Genomic DNA, 21,570 nt, shown 5'->3' with positions numbered 1-21,570 from the left:
CCAAATTCCGGGGGTGGGGGTGGACCCCCGAATGGGGCCAAACCAAAGGGCCCCCCCCCCTATTGGGCCCCGGGCCCTGGGGGGGGGGGGCCCTAAAAAGGGGGCCCACCTTATTGGGGGGGGGGGGGACACGCGCCAATGAGAAGGCCTGGGCGTTGATGGCTCTTGGAAGTCGCGCACTCTTGGAGGCCGCCGCGTGAGCTGCCTGTGGTGACAAACGCTCTCTCAGAAGGTCCAGGCCTCGCGCTCCTGCCGCTGCCGGTGCTCAGGGCGACCGTTTACCCTGTACCTGGGCTGTCGGGACTTGGCGACATGAGCTCCCCCAACAAGGACGAGGGGTCTGTTTGGGGAGTGGGGTCCCACCCAGAGGGCGGGGAGCAGGCCGGTGGACTGGGCCGTACTTTGGGGACGCCCCTGCCGAGCAGCCAGGACGAGGGCGCGTTCTCAGACCTCGAAGGCTTCGAGGACGAGGAGCGGGAAGTGATGGAAGGGGTGCTTTGGGGTTGCGAAGGCCGACCTGGCTCCCCGGCCGACTTCGACGGGGGCACTCTGGACTACCTTGCCGATGAGGCCGCGATAGCCACCCTGCAGCAGCTGACCGACCGGGATCACCTGGCTGTCCGCAGAAACCCCTCCCCAGAGAGCTGCTGCGACTCTGAGGCGTCCGCCCTTTCGGTGGACTTGCAGGCAGGTCCCGAGGGTAGAAGCGCGCAGGCCTATGGTCTGGTGGGATCTCGGCGGCCTTCCACGGCCCGGCTGCCCCTCATGGGGCCTGGGGGAGGCCGGGCCTGGGGAAACTGCAAAAGAGCAGCTAAGAATAGGTCAAAGGACACCGTGGGTCCCCAGTGGTCCTCGGAAGAAGGCCTGGTGGGCTGGCCTTCCCACTCCGAGTCATCAGATGACTTCAGTGAGCTGCACCTGCTGAGTTCCAGCCTCTATGGCAAAGGAGGGGGCCAGGCCAAACCCAGGAGCCTGCAAGACACACCCAGACACTCGAGTGTCCGTGCCAGGGAGAAGTTCCTTTGCGTGCCAGGCTCTTTCCTGCCCTCCGCTCCCCCACGACTGGCTTCAGTTGGGGCGAGGAGGCGGGCTGTTGGAGAGCTGGAAGTGTCCCGTAGGAAACCCCAAAGTGTGGTCTGCAGGAAGGCGGGGAGCAGGCCCAGCTACCTGCCGGGAGCCGCTGCTGCAGGCAGCCGGCCCAAGGCCACTCCTGGAAGGAAAGTGGCCCAGGAGAAGAAATTCCTAGGGGGGGCCTCCAAAGTTGCCCCCCAGGGTACCTTCCCTCCCTGGGGGCAGGGATTCTCAGCCGCTGCCCTGGAGCCAGCCACCTTCCCCCCAGTCGCTGGTGGTCCGGTGCTTGGGAGGGGCAAGGGGTATTCCTTGGTCTCTTTGGGAACCAAACAGCCCAAGCACACCGGCGCTGGGCAGAAGTCTGGGGCCAGGAGGAAGAGGGGGTCCCTGCCGGTGGTGGTAGAAGAAAAGGAACCGGAGAGCGACCCAGGCCCAAAAGTCCAAGTGAGTATGAGGCCATGGTCCTCCCCGCTCCCCAACCCGCCCTGCACTTCTCTAGGCATGCTCCCTCTGTCCCTCCTCAGGGCTTGTCATTGGGCACCCCGGGTCACTAGGATGCCAGATCTGGGTGGTTTTAGCCAGGGCAAACCCAAAGCTAGCCCTCCATGTGTGCCAGGCACCATTCTCCGCACCTGGCAAGGTTCCCCGCTAGGGTGGTAGGGAGGGCTGGGGCAGCTGGTTTGGATCAGGGGACCCCTTAAGACTTTGGGCCCCAAAGCTTCAGTGTTTAGAACCATCGGCTCCCTGACTCCTACTTGCTAGCTGCTCCCCGAGCCGTCCTTGCAGGGGGCCGTGGGCTGTCTCAGCACCCCACTGTTGTGTCTAGCTCAGCCTGGCCTCCTGACCAGGGCTGACTGAGGGCGAAGGTGCTGATGTGGTCCGCCTCAGAACTGCCTTCCCTATTCCCTGCCTCACCCCAGCCCCTACACACACACACACACACACACACACACACACACACACACGCATCCCGAGTCCAAATGAGTGAGAAATTTTTATTTCGGCCTCAGACACACAGTCCAGGGCCATCCTGCCGAGAATGCAACAGCGGTGACGGCTACAGCAGAGCCGCCGGGGCTCCAGGACAAGCACAGCCCTGGGCCCTGAGCCAGGGAGAAGTCCTGCCCAGAGGGCCCACAGCCTCCAGTGAGTCCCGTGGGTCTGCTGGGAGCGGCCGGGAGAGAGGCTGAGGAGGGAACCCTCCTGCTCTGGCTCCACCAGGGGCTCAGCCCTGCTCCCTGCCTCCCTGCCTGCCCAGACAGCCTCTCCCACAGGAAATAGGGTGTCTGGACAGGGCAGGGCTCAAGGCACTTCATCCTCTGCATGGGGTTTGTGCACAGGGGTGATTCTCGTGGCTGTGCCCCAAACTGCCACTCCGGACACAGAGTTTCAGCGGAACAGGGCCTTTTCCGATAGTTCGTGTTGGGCCACTGGGCTCGTCCCAGGGGCTGGTTTTGCCTGCAGCTCTGCCAGCATCCAACCCAGAGCCACACACAGTGTTGGGGACCACAGCCGTGGGTGGGCTGCCCCTGGGGAACAGGCAAGGCAGGCCCGGAGAGAAGGGTGGAGCTGCTGGGCAGAGCAGGGGCAACTTGCTGCCAGCAGAGGGGGTGCTGCCTCACGTGAGACCCTGCTAAGCCCTTCCCACCTCCCTGGGAGCTTTGGAAGCTGGATTTTGTGTCCTTTCCCTCTCAGGAGACCAGGCACCACTTGGATATCCCCCAGCACCGGAAAGGCAGCAGCAACCACCTGGAGCAGAGGGTTGTCCTCGGGTAATGCTTCCTCTGGCTCCTAGAAATGCATTTCTGAGCTAGACTGTGGGATGTGTGTCCAGATTAAACCGACCCGTGTCTGCCCCCTCTCCCCACACCGCTGCCGCCATCCCACACCTCAAGGAGGGCATGCACCTCCTTTTCCCACTGAGGAGCCCATGCGGGGCTAGCCCAGGTGGTGGGGGCGGGGGTGTCGTCGAGGGGAGAGGAGGCCTGAGTATACTAATCATTTCTCTTTCTCTGGTGTCTGCTGGCCTAGTGCCCGGAGCTGCAGAGACAAATATACGACCTTAGACAGCAACTAGGTAGGAGGAACCTCTGGCTGGGGCAGGGGCAGGGGCAGGGCCAGACTTCAGTGCCTTAGCATGGGGCTGGGGCAGGCTGCAGGTACAGGCGGCCTCACAGGGCCCAACATTCCTGTGGGGAGGAGAACTCGGCACGCCTGGCCCTGGAGCCTACTGTGCACGTACAGCTAGGTGTGTGGACCAAGAGGAAAGAAAGTGTGGTCGGAGCTACAAGCACACTTTGCCAAGGAGAACCGGTCCTAGAGATCTTCTCTCAGGACGGACGTCTAGAGATGCCTCATTGATCCTCCCTTCAACTGCTGCTTGCTATGGCTTCTGTGGGTCTTGTTTGTTTGACAAACTCTGAATGGTTCTGATATGCCCCAAAGCTTGCGTGCTGGCACACTTTGTCCTGTTTGGAAAACATTTCCACACTTAATTCAAGTGGTGAGTGACTGAGTCAGGCCCAGGGCTCCTTGGGTAGGGACTGGAGGGGGTTTCAGGTTGCAGGGCTAGGCGGTTCCCCACAGGGACAGGGGGTCGGGCTTCTCTATCCCTCCATCTGGAGTGCCTGCTTATGCCTCTCTCTGTTGCAGCGGCCATGCAGTCCCTGGCTGACAAGTTCCGGAACCTTTGATGTGAGTGTTACACACACCATACCCCTTCCCACAGCCGCGGCTGTTGAGGAGGGCTGTGGGCTGGCCCTGGCTTGAGGCTCCTCCCCGACTCTGCTCTGTTGGACAGGTGGAGCCCAGCGTCTTGGTGCAAGAGCAGCAGCCCGGGAGCTGCGGCCAAGCTGGTTCCCTCCTGTTCCACATCAGCCGAGGCTTCCTCTCCCCCTCCTTTTGCCTCCTCCCCACCCCATTTCTCAGCAGTTTCAAATTAAGGTCCCTCTCAAATTCTGTGGTCTCACCCTGGCCGATCTGGCTCAGTTGGCTGGTTGAGCATTGTCCCGTGCACCAGCAGGTCACAGGTTCGATTCCGGGTCAGGGCACGTGTCCAGGTTGTGGGCTCGCAGCCAATTGATGTTTCTCTCTCATGTCCATGTTTCTCTCTCTCTCTCTCTCTCTCTCTCTCTCTCTCTCTCTCTCTCTCTCTCCCCTCAATAAAAGCCTGTTTGTTTTAAAAAAACAAAAAACCTCTGTGGTCTCTCTTGGGGGGGCGGGGGGCGGGGGGACAGGTGGGAGAGGGAATTAGGGCGGGGAGAGCTTGGAGCTGCTCCATCTCAGCGCTTTTTCCAGAACAATACCTCTAGCATTCTGTGGTGGGCCTTCTGCCTGCGGGGAGTCTGGGCCAGCCTCTGATAGGAGCCTTGCAGCCAGACGACCAGGTCGCCCCGGGTCTGGGCTCTGCCTGGCTCTGCCTGGCCACATTAGCTTCTCTCCCCTTTCCCCTGCAGGCCCTCTTGGTGTTCGAAACTCCTCCGCGTTTGGGGTCTCATGCCATGCATCGCCCATTTCCCCTCCCCTTCAGCAGGAACTCAGGACCCCCTTCCAGAGCTCAGTCCCTCTTTCCCACAGTCATTGGGTCTCCTCCCATCTACCCTGCTTTGCTGTCCGAACACGCTTGATCTCCCCATGGCTTTCCTTCGGTGGCCTTCCCTGCACCTCTACTCCAGCGGGTATAAAGAGCACACTGGAGCTCATCTTCCCCCTTCCCAGGACCAGTCATGGACAACTCAGCCAGCAACCCGGGGGTCGGCCTACAGCCCTCTTTAGCTCTCACCTTTGACGCTCCGCTCAGTTCTCCCTCCTGGGTTTCAGTAGAGAGGTGGAGGCAGAAGCCACAGCCCAGGGAGTTGCGGATCACAGGGGAAGGTACAGGAATACAGAGGAAGAGCGAGGGTTAGACTCCAGCCTGAAGGACAGGGAATGAGTCTGTTGTGGGGGCTGCGGGCCAACCTGAGGAAACTACCTAGCTTAGGGTTCACACCCTGCCTGCCCTAGCCCGCTAATGCCCCTCCTCCCGCTGGTTTCTATGGCGAGGGTGGTTGATAAGTCTCAATGTGGTACGTGGTCCCCTTCAAATACTATATTTAACCAGCCCGAGACACAGGTCCTCCTGGAAGTGGCAGTTCTGCGCCCCCCCGCAGTCTCCCCCACTGCCTCGGCAGGTCACACAAGGTTGAGTCTCACTCTGTGCTCCCTTTCCCCTTCACTGAGGGCTGGGGTCCGGTTGCTTCCCTGAGCCAGGACCTGGCAGGGCTGTGCGGGCCTGGGACTCAGAGGGACACAGACTTGTGTTTGAGTGAGTTGAGGGTTGGTTCTGCCAGACTCCATTCCCCCAGAGACTGGTGTTAACACACACACACACACACACACACACACACACACACACACACGGCGGGGCAATGGTGGATAGAACATTCGAGGTCCGAGAAGGGGATCTGGTTTGGAATAAAATTAACCGGGGATAATGTCCCTTGATGTGGTTCAGGCAGTAAAGGTAGTAGTAGAGACTGTGGGACTGAGTGAGCCAAAGCAAGGGTGGGATCTACTTTTTTCAAGGGGCATTGTTAAATTCCTGACACATTGGGTGGGGGATGGGGGAGGGGTTTGCGGGGCTGGGAATGATGCGGAAGTCACCAACCCCAAGGCAGGGCGTCCAGACACCCCAAATGTGGGAGTTGCTGGAGGTGGCTCTGGATCTTACTCTGTGATCCTATGGTGTCTGACAAAGGTGCGTGGATGGAGTGAGAATGCAGAGCACAGGCCCGGACAGGCTGCATCCTAGGGTCAGGGAGCTCACGTAGAGACTGCCCCTACAGTAGCTAACCGGGGCATGGGCAGGATGGGCGCAGTGAAGATGGGAAGTAAAGAGTGATGGCGCCTGGGAAATAGGGCAGACTCGGTTCCACCCTTCTTCCTCCATGTTCTCACCCTGTCTCCGTTCCGGGCCCTGTGGCATGAGCTCAGGTGGACTGACCATCACACATGGGATGGGTCAGCCACAGCCCTCAGAGCCAGAAAAGAACGTTCGTGGGACTTCATCCTTCCACTTCAAACCCCTCTCTGGAGAAGGTGGGCTTGGTTGCTTAGGCTATGGCTGTGATCCTGACCCAGTGGTTATTTCTCGGCGGGGTGACATGCTGTCTGAGTGACAAAGTTTGGAAGGGATTTTCCAGCTGGGCTTTCTGCCCACATAGACATACATGGGGGCGGGTTGTGATGGCGGCTAGTCCAGCACCAGCACTGCCCGGGAGCCCCGGGGCCCTCGTCGCCAGGGAGAGGAAGGGGAGAAGTGCATTGAAGGGGTCGTGGGAGGCAGGAACACAACCCGCGGTGGCTAGCTTTGCCAGCCTCCCTCCCCTCCTCTGAGCACACAACCTCCCTCTTTCATTTTCAGACCAACCGCAGCACAATAATGCTGCTGTAAACTTGCACATCGCAGGCCCCTTCCAGTTCTGGAGGGGGTGGGGTTGGGGGAGGGGGGGAAGCGGCCTATACTGGGGCATAGATTATGGAAACACATCGGGGCCCCAAGAAAACCGACCTGCTCTCCAGGCTGGGAGGCAGTGGTGGCTGGCCTGGAGAGCCCTAGTTCCCAGCCTGCCTCCTTCTGCTGCTGGCCTAGTTCCTGGGCAGACCCCCCCTTCCCCACCCTCATCCCTCACCACCATCATCTGCAGCACCACCAGGACCAGCCAACTGCTCTTTCCGGACTCTCTGGGAGGATTGGCACACACAGGGGATGTAGTGGGAGGTGAGCGCTGGATAGGGAGCTGAGAGTGCTGGGCAGGCAGTGGTGCCCAAAGATGTCCATGTCCTAATTCCTGGAATTGGCTGATATGTCACCTTGCCTGGTAATGTGGAGGGGTGGTTAAGGTTACAGGTGGTTCAGGTTACAGGTGGTTCAGGTTACAGGCTGCCATTCAGCTGACTGAGGTGCACAGACTCTCCCCGGGCGTTTGCCGGGTCCGGGTCCGGCCGACCCGCCTGTGCTGCCAGGGTGGCCATGTTGACTGTACCTGCCTGATTCCAGGGGGCACCATTAGCGCGACTGCAGGGTGCTGCATGCCCCTGTGCTTGTGCAATGTTGACATCCTGCTAACAACCACTCAGATGAAGATGGAGAACATGCCAGCAGGCTTGGGCCCTCCTTTTGCTCCAGGACAATCATGTCCCCATCCCTGGTCCTCCTGAGGTAACTGATGTCCTCGTAATGGTTCCCGATAACCGTTCACTTCCTTTCTAAGGATAACATTCGCTATTTAATAAATAACCCTTCCAAAGTTATAAAAGATAAATGGCATGAAATCAAATATTACGTATATTTGTAAAACACACTCTGAATATAAACACAGTGGTAACAGACCTATACTCGAAAAATTATAAGACATTGAAGGAAGAAACTGAAGAAGCTACAGATAAATGGTAACATATACTGTGCTCATGCATAGGAAGAATTAACTTTGTTAAAATGTCCGTACTCCCCACCCTGGCTGGTATGGCACAGTTGGTTAGGGTGGGTTTCCATTTTCTAAATGGTTGCTGAATTTCCAAGGCAACCTTTGAGAGTTTGATTCCTGATGGGGGCACATATGGGAGACAATTGATGGATGATTCTTTCATACATCAATGTTTCTCTCTCAAATGAGTAAAGCATATCCTCAGGTGAGGATTAAATAAAATTAATTAGTTAATTAATTAATTAATTTAAAATGCCCACACTCCCCAAAGCAATCTATAGATTCAAGGCAATCCATGTTAAATTACCAATGATGTTTTTCACAGAGCTAGAACAAATAAACAAAAATAAATTATATGGAACCAGAAAAGACCACTTATAGCCAAAACAATCATGAGAAAGAAGAATAAAGTTACAGGCATCACACTACCTAATAAACTATACCACAAGGCAATAGTAATAAAAACAGCATGGTACTAACATAAAAACAGATACAGAGATTAATGGAACAAAATAGAGAGCCCAGTAATAAATCCATGCCTTTATGATCAATTAATCAATGGCAAAGATGGCAAGAATATACAATGGGTTAAAGATAGTCTCTTCATTAAATGGTGTTTGGAAAACTGAACAGGTAGTTGCAAAAATATGAAACTAGACCACCTTCTTACACCATATGTAAGAGTAAACTCAAAATGTATTACAGACTTAAAACCATAAAACTCATAGAGGAAAACATAGGCAGTAACCTCTCTGATATTTCTCTTAGCAATATTTTTTCTAATATATCTCCTGGAGCAAGGGAAACAAAAGAAAATATAAACAAATGGGACTTCATCAAACTAAAAATTTTGGGAGAATTCCAAGATGGCTGCAGAGTAAGTTGAAGCTCTGGTCACTTGCTCCCAACTCCGGACTGGTCTTTCAGCTAAACTGCAGAGCAATCAGCTTGAAAAAAACAGTTGAAGTGTGGCTGATCTGAAATCATGAAAGCAGGGAACACAGAGGAATGACAGAAGGAGATGGGGAGAGGGTGATCCCCCTTGTGTATGTGCATGGCTGGGAAGCTGGAGAGATATTGCAGCAGCAAAACCCTTGCTTCTTGGGAGTGTGGGGTCTCAGGACCATATAGGTAGCCCCAATCCAGAGCAACAGAGAAAAGAAGGGGAACCTGTGTAGCATCTGTCAATGGGAATCAATGGGGATTCCGTCAGCCTTGGAGGTTCAGACTGCACCATCCCAGGCAACAAATGATACAAGGTTATTACAATAAAAATGGCCAAGGTTAAAGACAGAGAATCATAAATGCAGTAAGAGAGAGATAGTTACATACAACGGGAGTTCCCATAAGGCTGTCAGCTGATTTCTCAAAAGAAACACTTTAGGCCAAAAAGGAATGGCATGAAGTATTCAAAGCAATGAAAAAGCAAGGATCTGAAATCAACACTACTCTATCCAGCAAGTCTATCATTTAAAAATGATGAGGAAGTAAACTTCTTCCCAGACAAAAAAGGATAAAGGAGTTTATTGCCACCAAACCAACATTGCAAGTAATGTTAAAGGGACTGCTGTAAGAAGAAGAAATAGAGGAACATAGGCATAAAGAATAAAAATGACAATAAATACCTATAAATAATGATCTCAAATGTAAATGGAATACATGCTCTAATCAAAAGACATAATGTAGCCCTGGCCAGGTGGCTTGGTTGATTGGAACATCCTGCCATACACCAAGTGGTTTGCAGGTTAGATTCCCAGTCAGGGCACATACTTAGACTGTGGATTTGATCCCTGGTCTAGGTGCATACTGGAAACAACTGATTGAGGTTTCTCTCACACATCAATGTTTCTCTTTCTCCCTCTCTCCATTCCTCCATCTCTAAAAATCCATGGAGGAAAAATATAACCCCAGATGAGGATTAATAAAAAGTCATAGGGTAACTGAATGAATAAGAAAACATGACCCATATATATGCTGCCTACAAGAGACCTACCTTAGAACAAAAGATTCACATAGGGCCCTAACCAGTTTGGCTCAGTGGATAGAGCGTCAGCCTGCGGACTCAAGGGTCACAGGTTTGATTCTGGTCAAGGGCATGTACCTTGGTTGCAGGCACATTCCCAGTAAGAGGTGTGCAAGAGGCAGCTGATCGATGTTTCTCTCTCATCAATGTTTCTAACTCTCTATCCCTCTTCCTTCCTCTCTGTAAAAAATCAATAAAATATATTAAAAAAAAGATTCACATAGGATGAAAGTGAAAGGATGGTAACAATTTTTCCATGCATATGCAACAAACAAACAAAAATCTGGGGCGGTAATACTTATATCTCACAAAATAGACTTCAAAATAAAGGCCATAAAAGAGACAGCAAGACCAATGGAACAGAATAGAGGACCCAGATATTGACCCAAGCCATTATATTCAATTAATATTTGACAAAGGAAGCAAGAGCATACAATGGAGTCAAAACAGCCTCTTTAATAAATGGTGCTGGGAAATTTGGTCAGATACAAGCAAAAAAATGAAACTAGATCACCAGCTTACACCATACACAAAAACAAACTCAAAATGGATAAAGGACTTGAATGTAAGATGGGAAACCATAAAAATCCTACAAGACTCCATAGGCAGTAAAATTGCAGACATATGTTGTAGCAATATCTTTACAGACACAGATCCTAGGGCAAGAGAGAGGAAGAAGAAAATAAACAAATGGGACTACATCAAAATAAAAAGCTTCTTCACAGCAAAAGAAACCATCAACAAAACAACAAAAGCACAGGAGAACATATTTGCCAATGTTATCTCTGATAAGGGTTTAATCTCCAACATTTACAGGGAACTCATATAACTCAACAAAAGGAAAATAAACAATCCAATCAAAAAATGGGCAAAGGACCCAAATAGAATCTTTTCAAAAGAGGACACTCAGAAAGCCAAGAGACACATGAAAACATGCTCAAAGTCACTATTCAGCTGAGAGATACAAATCAAAACAACAATGAGGTACCACCTAACACCTGTCAGAATGGCTATCATCAACAAATCAACAAATGACAAGTGCTGGAGAGGATGCAGAGAAAAAGGAACCCTCGTGCACTGCTGGTGGGAATGCAGACTGGTTCAGCCATTGTGGAAAACAGTATGTAGTTTCCTCAAAAATTTAAAAATGGAACTGCCATTTAACCCAGTAATATCACTTCTAGGAATATATCCCAAGAAAAAAGAAACACCAATCAGAAAGGATATATGCACCCCTGTGTTCATAGCAGCACAATTTACAATAGCCAAGATTTGGAAACAGCTTAAATGCCCATCAACAGATGAGTGGATTAGAAAACTATGATACATCTACACCAGCGGTTCTCAACCTGTGGCTCGTGACCCCTTTGGGGGTCGAATGACCCTTTCACAGGGGTCGCTTAAGACCATTGGAAAACACACATATAATTACATATTGTTTTTGTGATTAATCACTATGCTTTAATTATGTTCAATTTGTAACAATGAAAATACATCCTGCATATCAGATATTTACATTATGATTCATAACAGTAGCAAAATTACAGTTATGAAGTAGCAACAAAAATAATTTTATGGTTGGGGGGTCACCACAACATGAGGAACTGTATTAAAGGGTCACAGCATTAGGAAGGTTGAGAACCACTGATCTACACAATGGAATACTATGCTGCTATAAAAAAGAAGAAATTTTTACCATTTGCCACAGCATGGATGGAACTGGAGAACATTATGCTAAGTGAAATAAGCCAGGAAGTGAAAGAAAAACACCACATAATCTCACTCATTTATGAATAATAAAGAACATTATAACCTGATGAACAAAAAGATAGATACAGAGGCAGAGAAGCATCGAACAGACTGTCAAATTACAGTGGGAAAGCTAGGGAGTGTTGGGGTGGGGAGAGGTAAGAGATCAACTGAAGGACTTGTATGCATGCATATAAGCATAACCAATGGACACAAGACACTGGGGGTGGGGTGGAGTGAGGGCATGTGCTGGGGGGTAGGGGAGGCTGGGGGAAGGTCAATGGGAAAAAAGAGGAGACATGTGTACTACTATTTGTAATACTTTAAACAATAAAAAAAGAATCACCTTAAAGGACATACTAGATCAGATGGATTTAATTGATATTTGCAGAACATTTCATCCCAAAGCTGCAAATAAACATTCTTCTCAAGTGTACATGAAACATTCTCAAAGATAGACCACATGTTATGACACAAAATAATTCTTAACAAATTCAAGTGGATTGAAATCATATCAAGCATCTTCTGGAATTACAATGGCATGAAACTAGAAATCAACAATAATAAAAAGAAAGCCTCAAAAACATTGAAACATGTGGAGGCTAAATAGTAGGTTATTAAACAATGAATGGGTTACCAATGAGATGAAGGAAAAAATTAAAAAAAAACTTCCTGTAAGCAAATGAAAATGAACACACAACAACCCCAAATCTGTGGGACACAGCAAAACAAGACCTGAGAGGGAAGTTCATAGCATTTACAAGCCTAACTCAAGAAGCAAGAAAAATCTCTAAGATACCATCTAACCCAAGAACTAAAAGAACTAGAAAAAGAACAACAAGAAAAGCCCAGAGTAAGTAAATGAAAGAAAATAATAAATATCACAGTGGGGAAAAATGACATAGAGACCCCCAAAAAATCAATGAAATCAAGAGCTGGTTCTCTGAAAAGATAAACAAGATTATTGAACCTTAAGCCAGATACATCAAAAAACAAAGAGAGAAGACCCAAATAAATAAAATCAGAAATGAAAGAGGCAAAGTAACAACTGAAATCACAGAAATACAAAGGATTGTAAGAAAATACTATGAACAACTATACGCCAACACATTGGACAACCTGGGTGAAATGGACAAATTCCTAGAAATATATAATGTTCCAATACTAAATCAGGAAGAATCAGAAAACATGAACATACCAACAACAACTAAAGATATTGGAACAGCCCTAGCCACTTTGGCTCAGTGGATAGAGCTAAAGGGGTTTGATTTCGGTCAAGGGCATGTACCTTGGTTGCAGGCTCGATGCCCAGCCCTGGTTGGCTCCCTGTGGGAGGCAACCAATCGATATGTCTCTCTCACATTGATGTTTCTCTCTCCCTCCCTTCCACTCTCTCTAAAAATCAATGGGAAAATATCCTCTGGTGAGGATTAACACACACACACACACACACACACACACACGAAAGAATGAAATTGGAACAGTAATCAAAATACTCAAAATACTCCCAGCAAACAAAAGTCCTGGACTAGATGGATTCACAGGCGAAATTTTCAAAACATTTAAATAACTAACACCTGTCCCCATCAATCTATCTCCCCAAATTCAAGAGTAAGGAAGACTTCCAAGCTCTTTTTATGAGTCCAGGATTATCCCAATTCCCAAACCAAATAAAAACACTACACAGAATGAAAATTATAGGCTGATAACCCTGATGTACACAGATGTGAAAATCCTCAACAAAATATTAGCAAATCAGATCCGGCAATACTTTAAAATCATACACCATGACTAAGTTGGATTAATTCTTGGTACAATATTCTCAAATCAATAAATGTGATACATCACATAAACAAAATGAAGGATAAAGAAACACATAATCATATCAATAGACACAGAAAAAGCATTTGATGTAATTCAGTACCCATTTATGATAAAAACTCTCAGCAAAGTGGGAATAGAGGGAACATATCTCAACATAATAAAGACCATATATGACAAATTCACAGCCAACATCATACCCAATGGGGGAAAGCTAAAAGTCTTTTCCCCTTAAGATCTTAAGGAATAAGACAGGAATGTCCACTTTCACTACTCCTATTCAACATAGTACTGGAAGTCCTAGCTACAGCAATCAAACAAGAAGAAGAAGAAATAAAAGGCATCCAAATTGGAAATGAGGCAGTAAAACTGTTATCATTTGCAGGTGATATGATATTATATATAAAAAACACTAAAGCTTCCACCATAAAACTACTAGATTTATTAAAAGAATTCTGCAGAGGAGCAGGATATAGTTTTAATTTTATTTTTTAATATTTATTAAATTGATTGGACAAAATTAAAATCCAGAAGTTGATGGCATTTTTATACACTAATAATGAACTCTCAGAATGAGAAACTAAGTTGCCATTTACCATAGCAAACAAAAAATAAGGTACCTAGGAATAAACTTAACCAAGGAGGTAAAAAACCTGTATTCAGAAAACTATAAGACATTTTTTAAAAAATAGAGGAAGATGCAAACAAGTGGAAGCATATACTGTGTTCATGGATTGGTATAATTAACATCATTAAAATGTCCATACTACCCAAAGCAATGTATACATTCAATGCAATCCCTTTTAAAACACCTACAGTAAATCTCACAGATCTAGGACAAATATCCAAAAATGTATATGGAACCAAAAAAGTCCCTGAATAGCCACAGCAATCTTGAAAAAGAAAAACAAAGTTGGAGTGATAACAATACCAGATATCAAATTATACTACAAAGCCATTGCAATCAAAACAGCCTGGTACTGGCATAAGAACAAGCATTTGGATCAATGGAACTGAACAGAGAGCTCAGAAACCAACTCAGGCCGTTATGGTCAATTAATATTTCACAAAGGAGACAAGAGCATTTAATGGAGTAAAGACAGTCTCTTCAATAAATGGTGCTGGGAAAATTGGGCATATACATGCAAAAAAACTGAAACTAGACCACCAACGTACGTCACACACAAGAATAAATTCAAAAACTTAAAAGAAAGTGGCAAAATCATAAAAAAAATCCTAGAAGAAAACAGGCAGTAAAACCTCAGACATCTCATGTAACAATATTTTTTGCTAATACATCTCCTAGGGCAAGGGAAACAAAGTAAAATATAAACAAATGGGACTACATCAAACTAAAAAGCTTCTGCACAACAAAATAAACCATCAACAAAATGAAAAGGGAATACATATTCACTAATGATATATCTGATAAGGGGTTAATTTCTGAAATATCTGAAGAACAAAACACTAGGAAGACCAGCAATCCAGTTAAAAAAAAATGGGCCTAGGACTTTAATAGACACTTCTCCAAAGAGGGCATATAGATGGCCAATAGACATGTAAAAAATGCTCAACATCACTAATCATCAGAGAGATGCAAATTAAAATGACAATGAGGTACCATTTCACAAATGCCAAAATGGCTACCATCAATAGATCAACAAGTGCTGGTGAGGATGTGGAGAAAAAGAAACCCTCGTGCACTGCTGGTGGGAATGCAGATTGATGCAGTCACTGTGGAATACAAGTATGGTATTTCCTCAAAAAATTAAAAATGGAACTGCCAGTATTTCTCGGCAGTTAGAGCATCAGCCAGCGCACTGAAGAGTGGTGGGTTTGATTCTCGATCAAGGTTACATACTTGGGTTGCATGTTTGATTCCCAGTCCAATCAGGCAGCATGTGGGAGGCAACCAATTAATGTGTAACTCTCACATGGATCTCTCTCTCTCTCTCTCTCTCTCTCTCTCTCTCTCTCTCTCTTTCTTCCTCTCCCTCACCCTCTCCCTCTCCCTCCTTTCCTTTCTCCCTCCCTTCCACTCTCTCTAAAAATCAATGAAAAAAAATCCTCTGGTGAAGATTAACAAAGTTTTTTTTAAAGGAACTGCCATTTGATGTAGCTATTCCACTTCTGGTAATATATCCTAAGAAACACCAATCAGAAAATATATGTGCACCCCTATGTTCATGGTAGCATTAATTACAATAGCTAAGATCTGGAAACAGCCCAATTGCCCCATCAGTAGATGAGTGGGGACAAAAGCTGTGGTATATTTAGACAATGGAATACCTTGCGGCTGTAAAGATAGAAGAAACTCTTACCGTTTGAGACAGCATGTATAGACCTGGAGATTATTATGCTAAGCTAAATAAGCCAGTCAGAGAAAGACAAATATCACATGATTTCACTTATATATGGAATATAATGAACAAAATAAATTGACAAACAAAATAGGACCAGAGGCATGGATACATGGAACAGACGGACAGATCTCAGGATGAAGTCTATAAGAAATTAACCAAAGAATATATATGCATGTATGCATTGCCCATGGGCATAGACAATAATGTGGTAAAGACCTGGAGTGAGGTGGCATCTTGGTGGAGGAGGACAAAAGGGGAGAAAATGGGTGACATTTGTAGTAGTGTCAAGAATTAAAAAAAGATGTGATTTTCTTTTTTTTAAAAATATATTTTATTGATTTTTTACAGAGAGGAAGGGAGAGAGATAGAGAGCCAGAAACATTGATGAGAGAGAAACATCGATCAGCTGCCTCCTGCACATCTCCCACTGGGGATGTGCCCGCAACCCAGGTACATGCCCTTGACCGGAATCGAACCTGGGACCCTTCAGTCTGCAGGCCGACGCTCTATCCACCGAGCCAAACCGGTTTCGGAATGATTTTCTTTTAAAAAAAGAAAGAAAACTAAATGGTATTTGCAGAGCAAAGGGATTCATGAACAAACAAAAAGACAACCTATTGGATGGGAGAAGAAATCACCAATGATACACCCAATAAGGTGTTAATATCCAATATGTATAAAGAAGTCATACAACTTAACACCAACAAAATGAACAATCCGATTAAACAATAGGCAGAGGACCTGAATAGACACTTCTACTAAGAGGACATACAGATGGCCAATAGACATATGAAAAGATGTTAAAGGTCACTTATCATCAGAGAAATGCCCATTCAAACCACAATGAGATATCACCTCACACCTCTCAGAATGGCTATCATCAATAAATCAACAAACAACAAGGCTGGTGAGGCCACGGAGAAAAAAAAGAACATTTGTATACTATTGACGGCATTCAAATTAGTGCAGCCACTATGGAAAACAGTATGGAGATTCCTCAAAATTTTAAAAATAGAACTACCATATGACCCAGCAATCCCACTTCTGGTTATTTATCTGAAGAAATCCAAAATACTAATTTGAAAAGAAATATTTATCCCTATGTTCACTGCAGCATTGTTTACAATAGCCAAGATATGGAAGCAATCTAAATGTCCATTGATAGAGGATTGGATAAAGAAGAGGTGGTACATACAGTGGGGCCTTGACTGATGAGTTTAATTCGTTCTGTGACGGAGCTCATAACTCAAATTACTCGTATGTCAAATCAAAAAGTGAACAAGTGAGACACGTGATGCTGGGCTGATGTTGTGGTGTTCACTGTGACGTTCGCTGAGCCAACTAGCGGTGGGGTATCTGAAGCTGGCTCATAACCCGAATTTTAGCTCGCAACTCAAAGCAAAAAATCGGCCAAGAGACGGCTCGTATCTCAAAAAACTCGTTAGTCGGGACACTCGTAGGTCAAGGCCCCACTGTATATACAATGGAATATTACTTGGCCATAAAAAGAATTAAATCTTAACCATTTGTGACATCATGGGTGGACCTAGAGAGTATTATGCTAAATAAAATGAGTCAGACAGAGATAGAAAAATACAAATACATGATTTCAGTTATATGTGTAATCTAAAAAACAAAAATAAATGAACAAACGAAATAGAAACCAACTCATAAATACAGAGAACAAACAAATGGCTGCCAGATGGGAGGCATGTAGGATGATTAAGAAAGGTGAAGGGATTAAGAAGTACAAATTGGCAGTTACAGGTGCCAAGTGGGTACTAGACTTATTGGAAGAAACACTCATAAGTAATATAAATGTCTAACCACTATGCTGTACACCTGAAACTAATGTAATCTACTTATATAAAAACCATGGGTGGTGTTCATCACATCCAGAAGAACCGCCGCGACGAAGCAGAAGGAAGTCAGTCCTGCAGGGGTTGTCTTGACAACGGCTGCGCCCTCCCCCAAGCTGTTTCCTGGAGCTGTTTCCTGTAAGGGCGGGGTTTGAGGCAGGAACCCGCCCTGGGAGCATGGAGGCATATCTTTATAAAGTGTGCCACGTGCCAGCACGGCCAGCGGTGAACCTGAGTGGGGGTGGCTGAAAGGCTTAGAAAAGACAGACAAGAGAATGAAAGCCGGGTCTCGGTGGGACTCTGTTTCTCTGAGAGACAGCGACCACGCTCACAGCCATGCCTTTATTTTTTATTTATTTTTTAAATATATTTCTTTATTGATTTCAAAATGATAATGCAGTACCACCTCACACCTGTCCGAATGTCTATCATCAATAAATCAACAAAGGACAAGTGCTGGCGAGGATGAGGAGAAAAAGGAACCCTCATGCACTGCTGGTGGGAATGCAGACTGGTGTAGCCACTGTGGAGAACAGTATGGAGTTTCCTTAAAAAACTAAAAATGGAACTCACATTTGACCCAGTGATCCCACTTCTAGGAATATATCCCAAGAAGCTAGAAACACCAATCAGAAAGGATATATGCATCCCTATGTTCATAGCAGCACAATTCACCATAGCTAAGATTTGGAAATAGCCTAAGTGCCCATCATCACATGAGTGGATTAAAAAACTGTGGTACATCTACACAATGGAATACTACTCTGCGGTAAAAAAGGAGTTCTTACCATTTGCAACAGCATGGATGGAACTGGAGAGCATTATGCAAAGTGAAATAAGCCAGTCAGAGAAAGATAAATATCACATGATATCACTCATTTATGGATTATAGAGAACAACATAGGCCGATGAATAGGGATAGATCCAGAGACAGAGAAGCAACGATCAGACTGTCAAACTTCAGAGGGAAAGTAGGGGAGTGTGGGGGTAAGGGTGAGAGATCAACCAAAGGACTTGTATGCATGCATATAAGCCCAACCAATGGACACAGACAACAGGGGGGTGAGGGCATGAGTGCGGGGGGGTGTATGCGGGGAATGAGGTCACATATGTAATACCTTAATCAATAAAGAAACTAAAGATTGAAAAAAAACTTGCATATACAGTCTTTTATTCTAGTCTCCTTTGTCCAGCACCCTCAAAATAAAATTTTAGTGATATTTCCCTGCTTCTGCCAGAACAGGCTGGCTATTTCTTGCAACTTTCTTTGGGGTATACTTTTCTTCTCCCTTATCAGGTTTTGCATATCCCCAGTGAGGCTATGAAGAGGAGGTGGGGGCTTCCAGTGGGAAGGGCACATGTGGCTTTGTAGGGGAGTAGACTTTATAGCATTTACCAGTACCGGGCATATACTAGCTCTTATTTGGGAAGGAAGGGCTATCCTGCAAGCTCTGAGGCCTCAGGTGGTGGGGCCCTGGGCAAAATAAATAAAATGGCATTAGAACATACTTATTTAACACAAAAAAGGTCATGGAGGAATAGAGAAACAAAAATGCATAAGAAATATATAAAATCCACAACAAAATAACATATGTAAATCTATCCGTATTATGAATGCATCAAACACTCAAATCAAAAGGTAAAGATTGTCAATCTGACATAAGAAAAGGATTCAACTATTTGTTCTCAACAGGGGATATACTTTAGATTTCATGATATAAATCCTTTGAGGATCAAAAGACAGAAGAAGATACACTAAGAATTGAATGACTAAAGAGTTCTGCAGTAGCCATAATATCAGACAAAGTAGACTTTTAAGACAGAAAGTGTTACTAGAGATGAAATTGGACTTTTTATAATTATTAAAGGATCCAGTGATAAGGGAGACACAATAATTTTAAACTTATATGCACGTAACAACAGAGCCTCAAAATATATACAAAAGAACTTGACAAATTCGAGGGAGAAACAGCACATTCAACAGTAATATCTTGGGCTTTAATACTGTAGTCTCAATAATTGTTAGAAGAACTAGACGGAAAATTAGCAAGGATATACAAGACATGAATAGCAGTCTCTATTAAGTTGAGCTAGCTGACATCTATGAAACACTCCATTTAACAACAGTGGAATAGATATTCTTTTCAAGTCCACATAGAACATTTTCCAGGATAGAACATATTTAAGGCTATGAAACTAGTTTCAATAACTTTAAAAGAATCTAAATTATACAAAGGATTTAGCCCTGTAGTGGTAGAAGTGTGTAAGAGATGACTGTATCACTTAACAAGGCTTCAAATAAAGTAATGATGGGACAGCCAACTTTTAGTTAAGCAAGAAGATGAGGGGAACATCTAAAGATGTGAGGATATTGGGGTACTTGCTGATTATGGACCATCTTCACTCTCCCCTGATGACCTCGCTTCCAATTTCCCTGAGAATATATAGGGCAATCAGAAAAAAAACTTCCCTCCTTCCTCATGAGTGTTTTCCTCTATTTAGGATCATTTGTTTCAGTATACAGTTATTTCATTTCTCTTAACTTAAAAACCCCTCTTCTGATCCCATTTCCCTTTCAACTTACCCACATTTCTCTGCTCAGCTTTACAGAAAAACTCCTTTAAAGGAGTTGTGTACACTGACTGTATCAAATTCCTCTTTTCCCATTCACTCTTCCTCTTTTTAAAAGAATGTATTTTTCTTGATTTCAGAGTGGAAGGGAGAGGGAGAGATATAGAAACATCAATGATGAGAGAGAATCATTGATCAGCTGCCTCTTGCATGCCTCCTACTGGGAATGGAGCCTGCAACCCCGGCATGTGCCCTTGACCAGAATCAAACCTGGGACCCTTCAGTCCCCAGGCTGATGCTCTATCTACTGAGCCAAACTGGCTAGGGCTTCCTCTTTTTTTAAAATTAAATCTTTATCGAATGCTTACCATGTCCCATTGAACAAGACAGATGCAGTTCCTGCCCTAAAGGAATTTACATTTCTGTCATAACCCTATCAGCAGTATTTTCTACACATTCAAATATGTTAATTCCTTTGTTCTTGAAGATCACTTTACCAGACTATGCTCCAATCTTTATTGATTGCTAAGAGTGCTGCATTGATCTAGAACAAGCATGTCAAACTCGCGGCCCATGAGTGCATGCGGCCCACAATGAATATTTTTGCAGCCCAGCCAATATAATGGTATGTAAGAAACGTTTTGGGGACTCTTTCTCCCTCCCCATGTGGGAGTCTGTGCTATGAGAATCTTTCCCTTTCCCCGTGTGGGAGTCTGTACTTGTTCTTAAATAAATTTCCACCTTTGCTATACCACCTTCTGTCTGTGGATTCATTCTTCAACTCCAGCGGACAAAGAATCCAGGTTCCAGTCTAAAAATTCTGTATCAAATTGGTGCTTTGGCCGAGAATTTCTTCGTAGGTCAGTCAACTCTCTTCATGTCAAATGCTCTCAAGGCTGTAGGACTGAACACCTGGATCCACCACTCCCGGGTGAAGGCAGCCCACCAGTCGAGTGATGCCCAACCTGAGTGGAAGGTGACCTCTGACCGGAAACACCCACTGCAGATCACCCTTAAGAAGACAGCGGACCTGGCCGATCAACCTGCTCCAAAGAATTCAGATGACACCCTGTTGAATTCTCCCTAACACTAACCTTTCTTTCTTATCTCCTCCTAAAGGTAATATGCTCTGGTAATTCTGGATAATCATTGGTTTTATCTTTCTAATAATTCTTATTTTGTCTTTTTATAAGTGCCGCTGGAACCCGAGGCTAGTACCAGGAGGAGAACTCGTCTGCTCTTGCTGACGAAGCACCATAAAATTACTGTTTCCCACACAGCAAGGAACAAAGGCCTCATCATGAATTGTTGGACTACACCTTGTCATGCCATCCTTGGCTACATCTGCCTGGCAGGAATAGTCATAATACTACTCTTTGTCCTAGTGGTTCACTGTTGTAAACCCCCACTGAACAGAAATAGAGGGAATAACATGCTGCCACTAATAATATTAGCTAGCACATACTTGCCTCCCATAGGGGCCACTGCCATGCGTCCTTGCTTAGAAACTCACTACCCAAATATGCTAGACAGGGTAGTCTATGGAAAAGCCCAATCAAGCCAGATTTTTGTTAGCTATACTTATCAGCCTGCGGGCATGTTATGACTCCACTACCAAATGCATGGGGGGGGGGGGGGGGGGGAGGGAA

General features: G+C 45.8%; 1 protein-coding gene across 1 annotated transcript; it reads left to right on the top strand.

The window, feature by feature from the left end:
- The first annotated feature begins 312 nt into the window (after positions 1-312).
- On the top strand, positions 313-3,764 carry LOC102430057 (uncharacterized protein CXorf49 homolog). The gene is made up of 5 exons (XM_006082974.3): positions 313-1,515; positions 2,082-2,217; positions 2,767-2,843; positions 3,103-3,148; positions 3,724-3,764. Exons 1-5 carry the CDS (start codon positions 313-315, stop codon positions 3,762-3,764), a joined length of 1,503 nt encoding a protein of 500 aa, XP_006083036.1.
- The last annotated feature ends 17,806 nt before the right edge of the window (positions 3,765-21,570 follow it).

Source organism: Myotis lucifugus, unplaced genomic scaffold (assembly GCF_000147115.1).
Source record: "Myotis lucifugus unplaced genomic scaffold, Myoluc2.0 scaffold_4, whole genome shotgun sequence".
Lineage (NCBI taxonomy): Eukaryota > Metazoa > Chordata > Mammalia > Chiroptera > Vespertilionidae > Myotis > Myotis lucifugus.
Note: the sequence above shows the minus strand (reverse complement) of the source record. Positions and strands in the feature narration are given on the sequence as shown.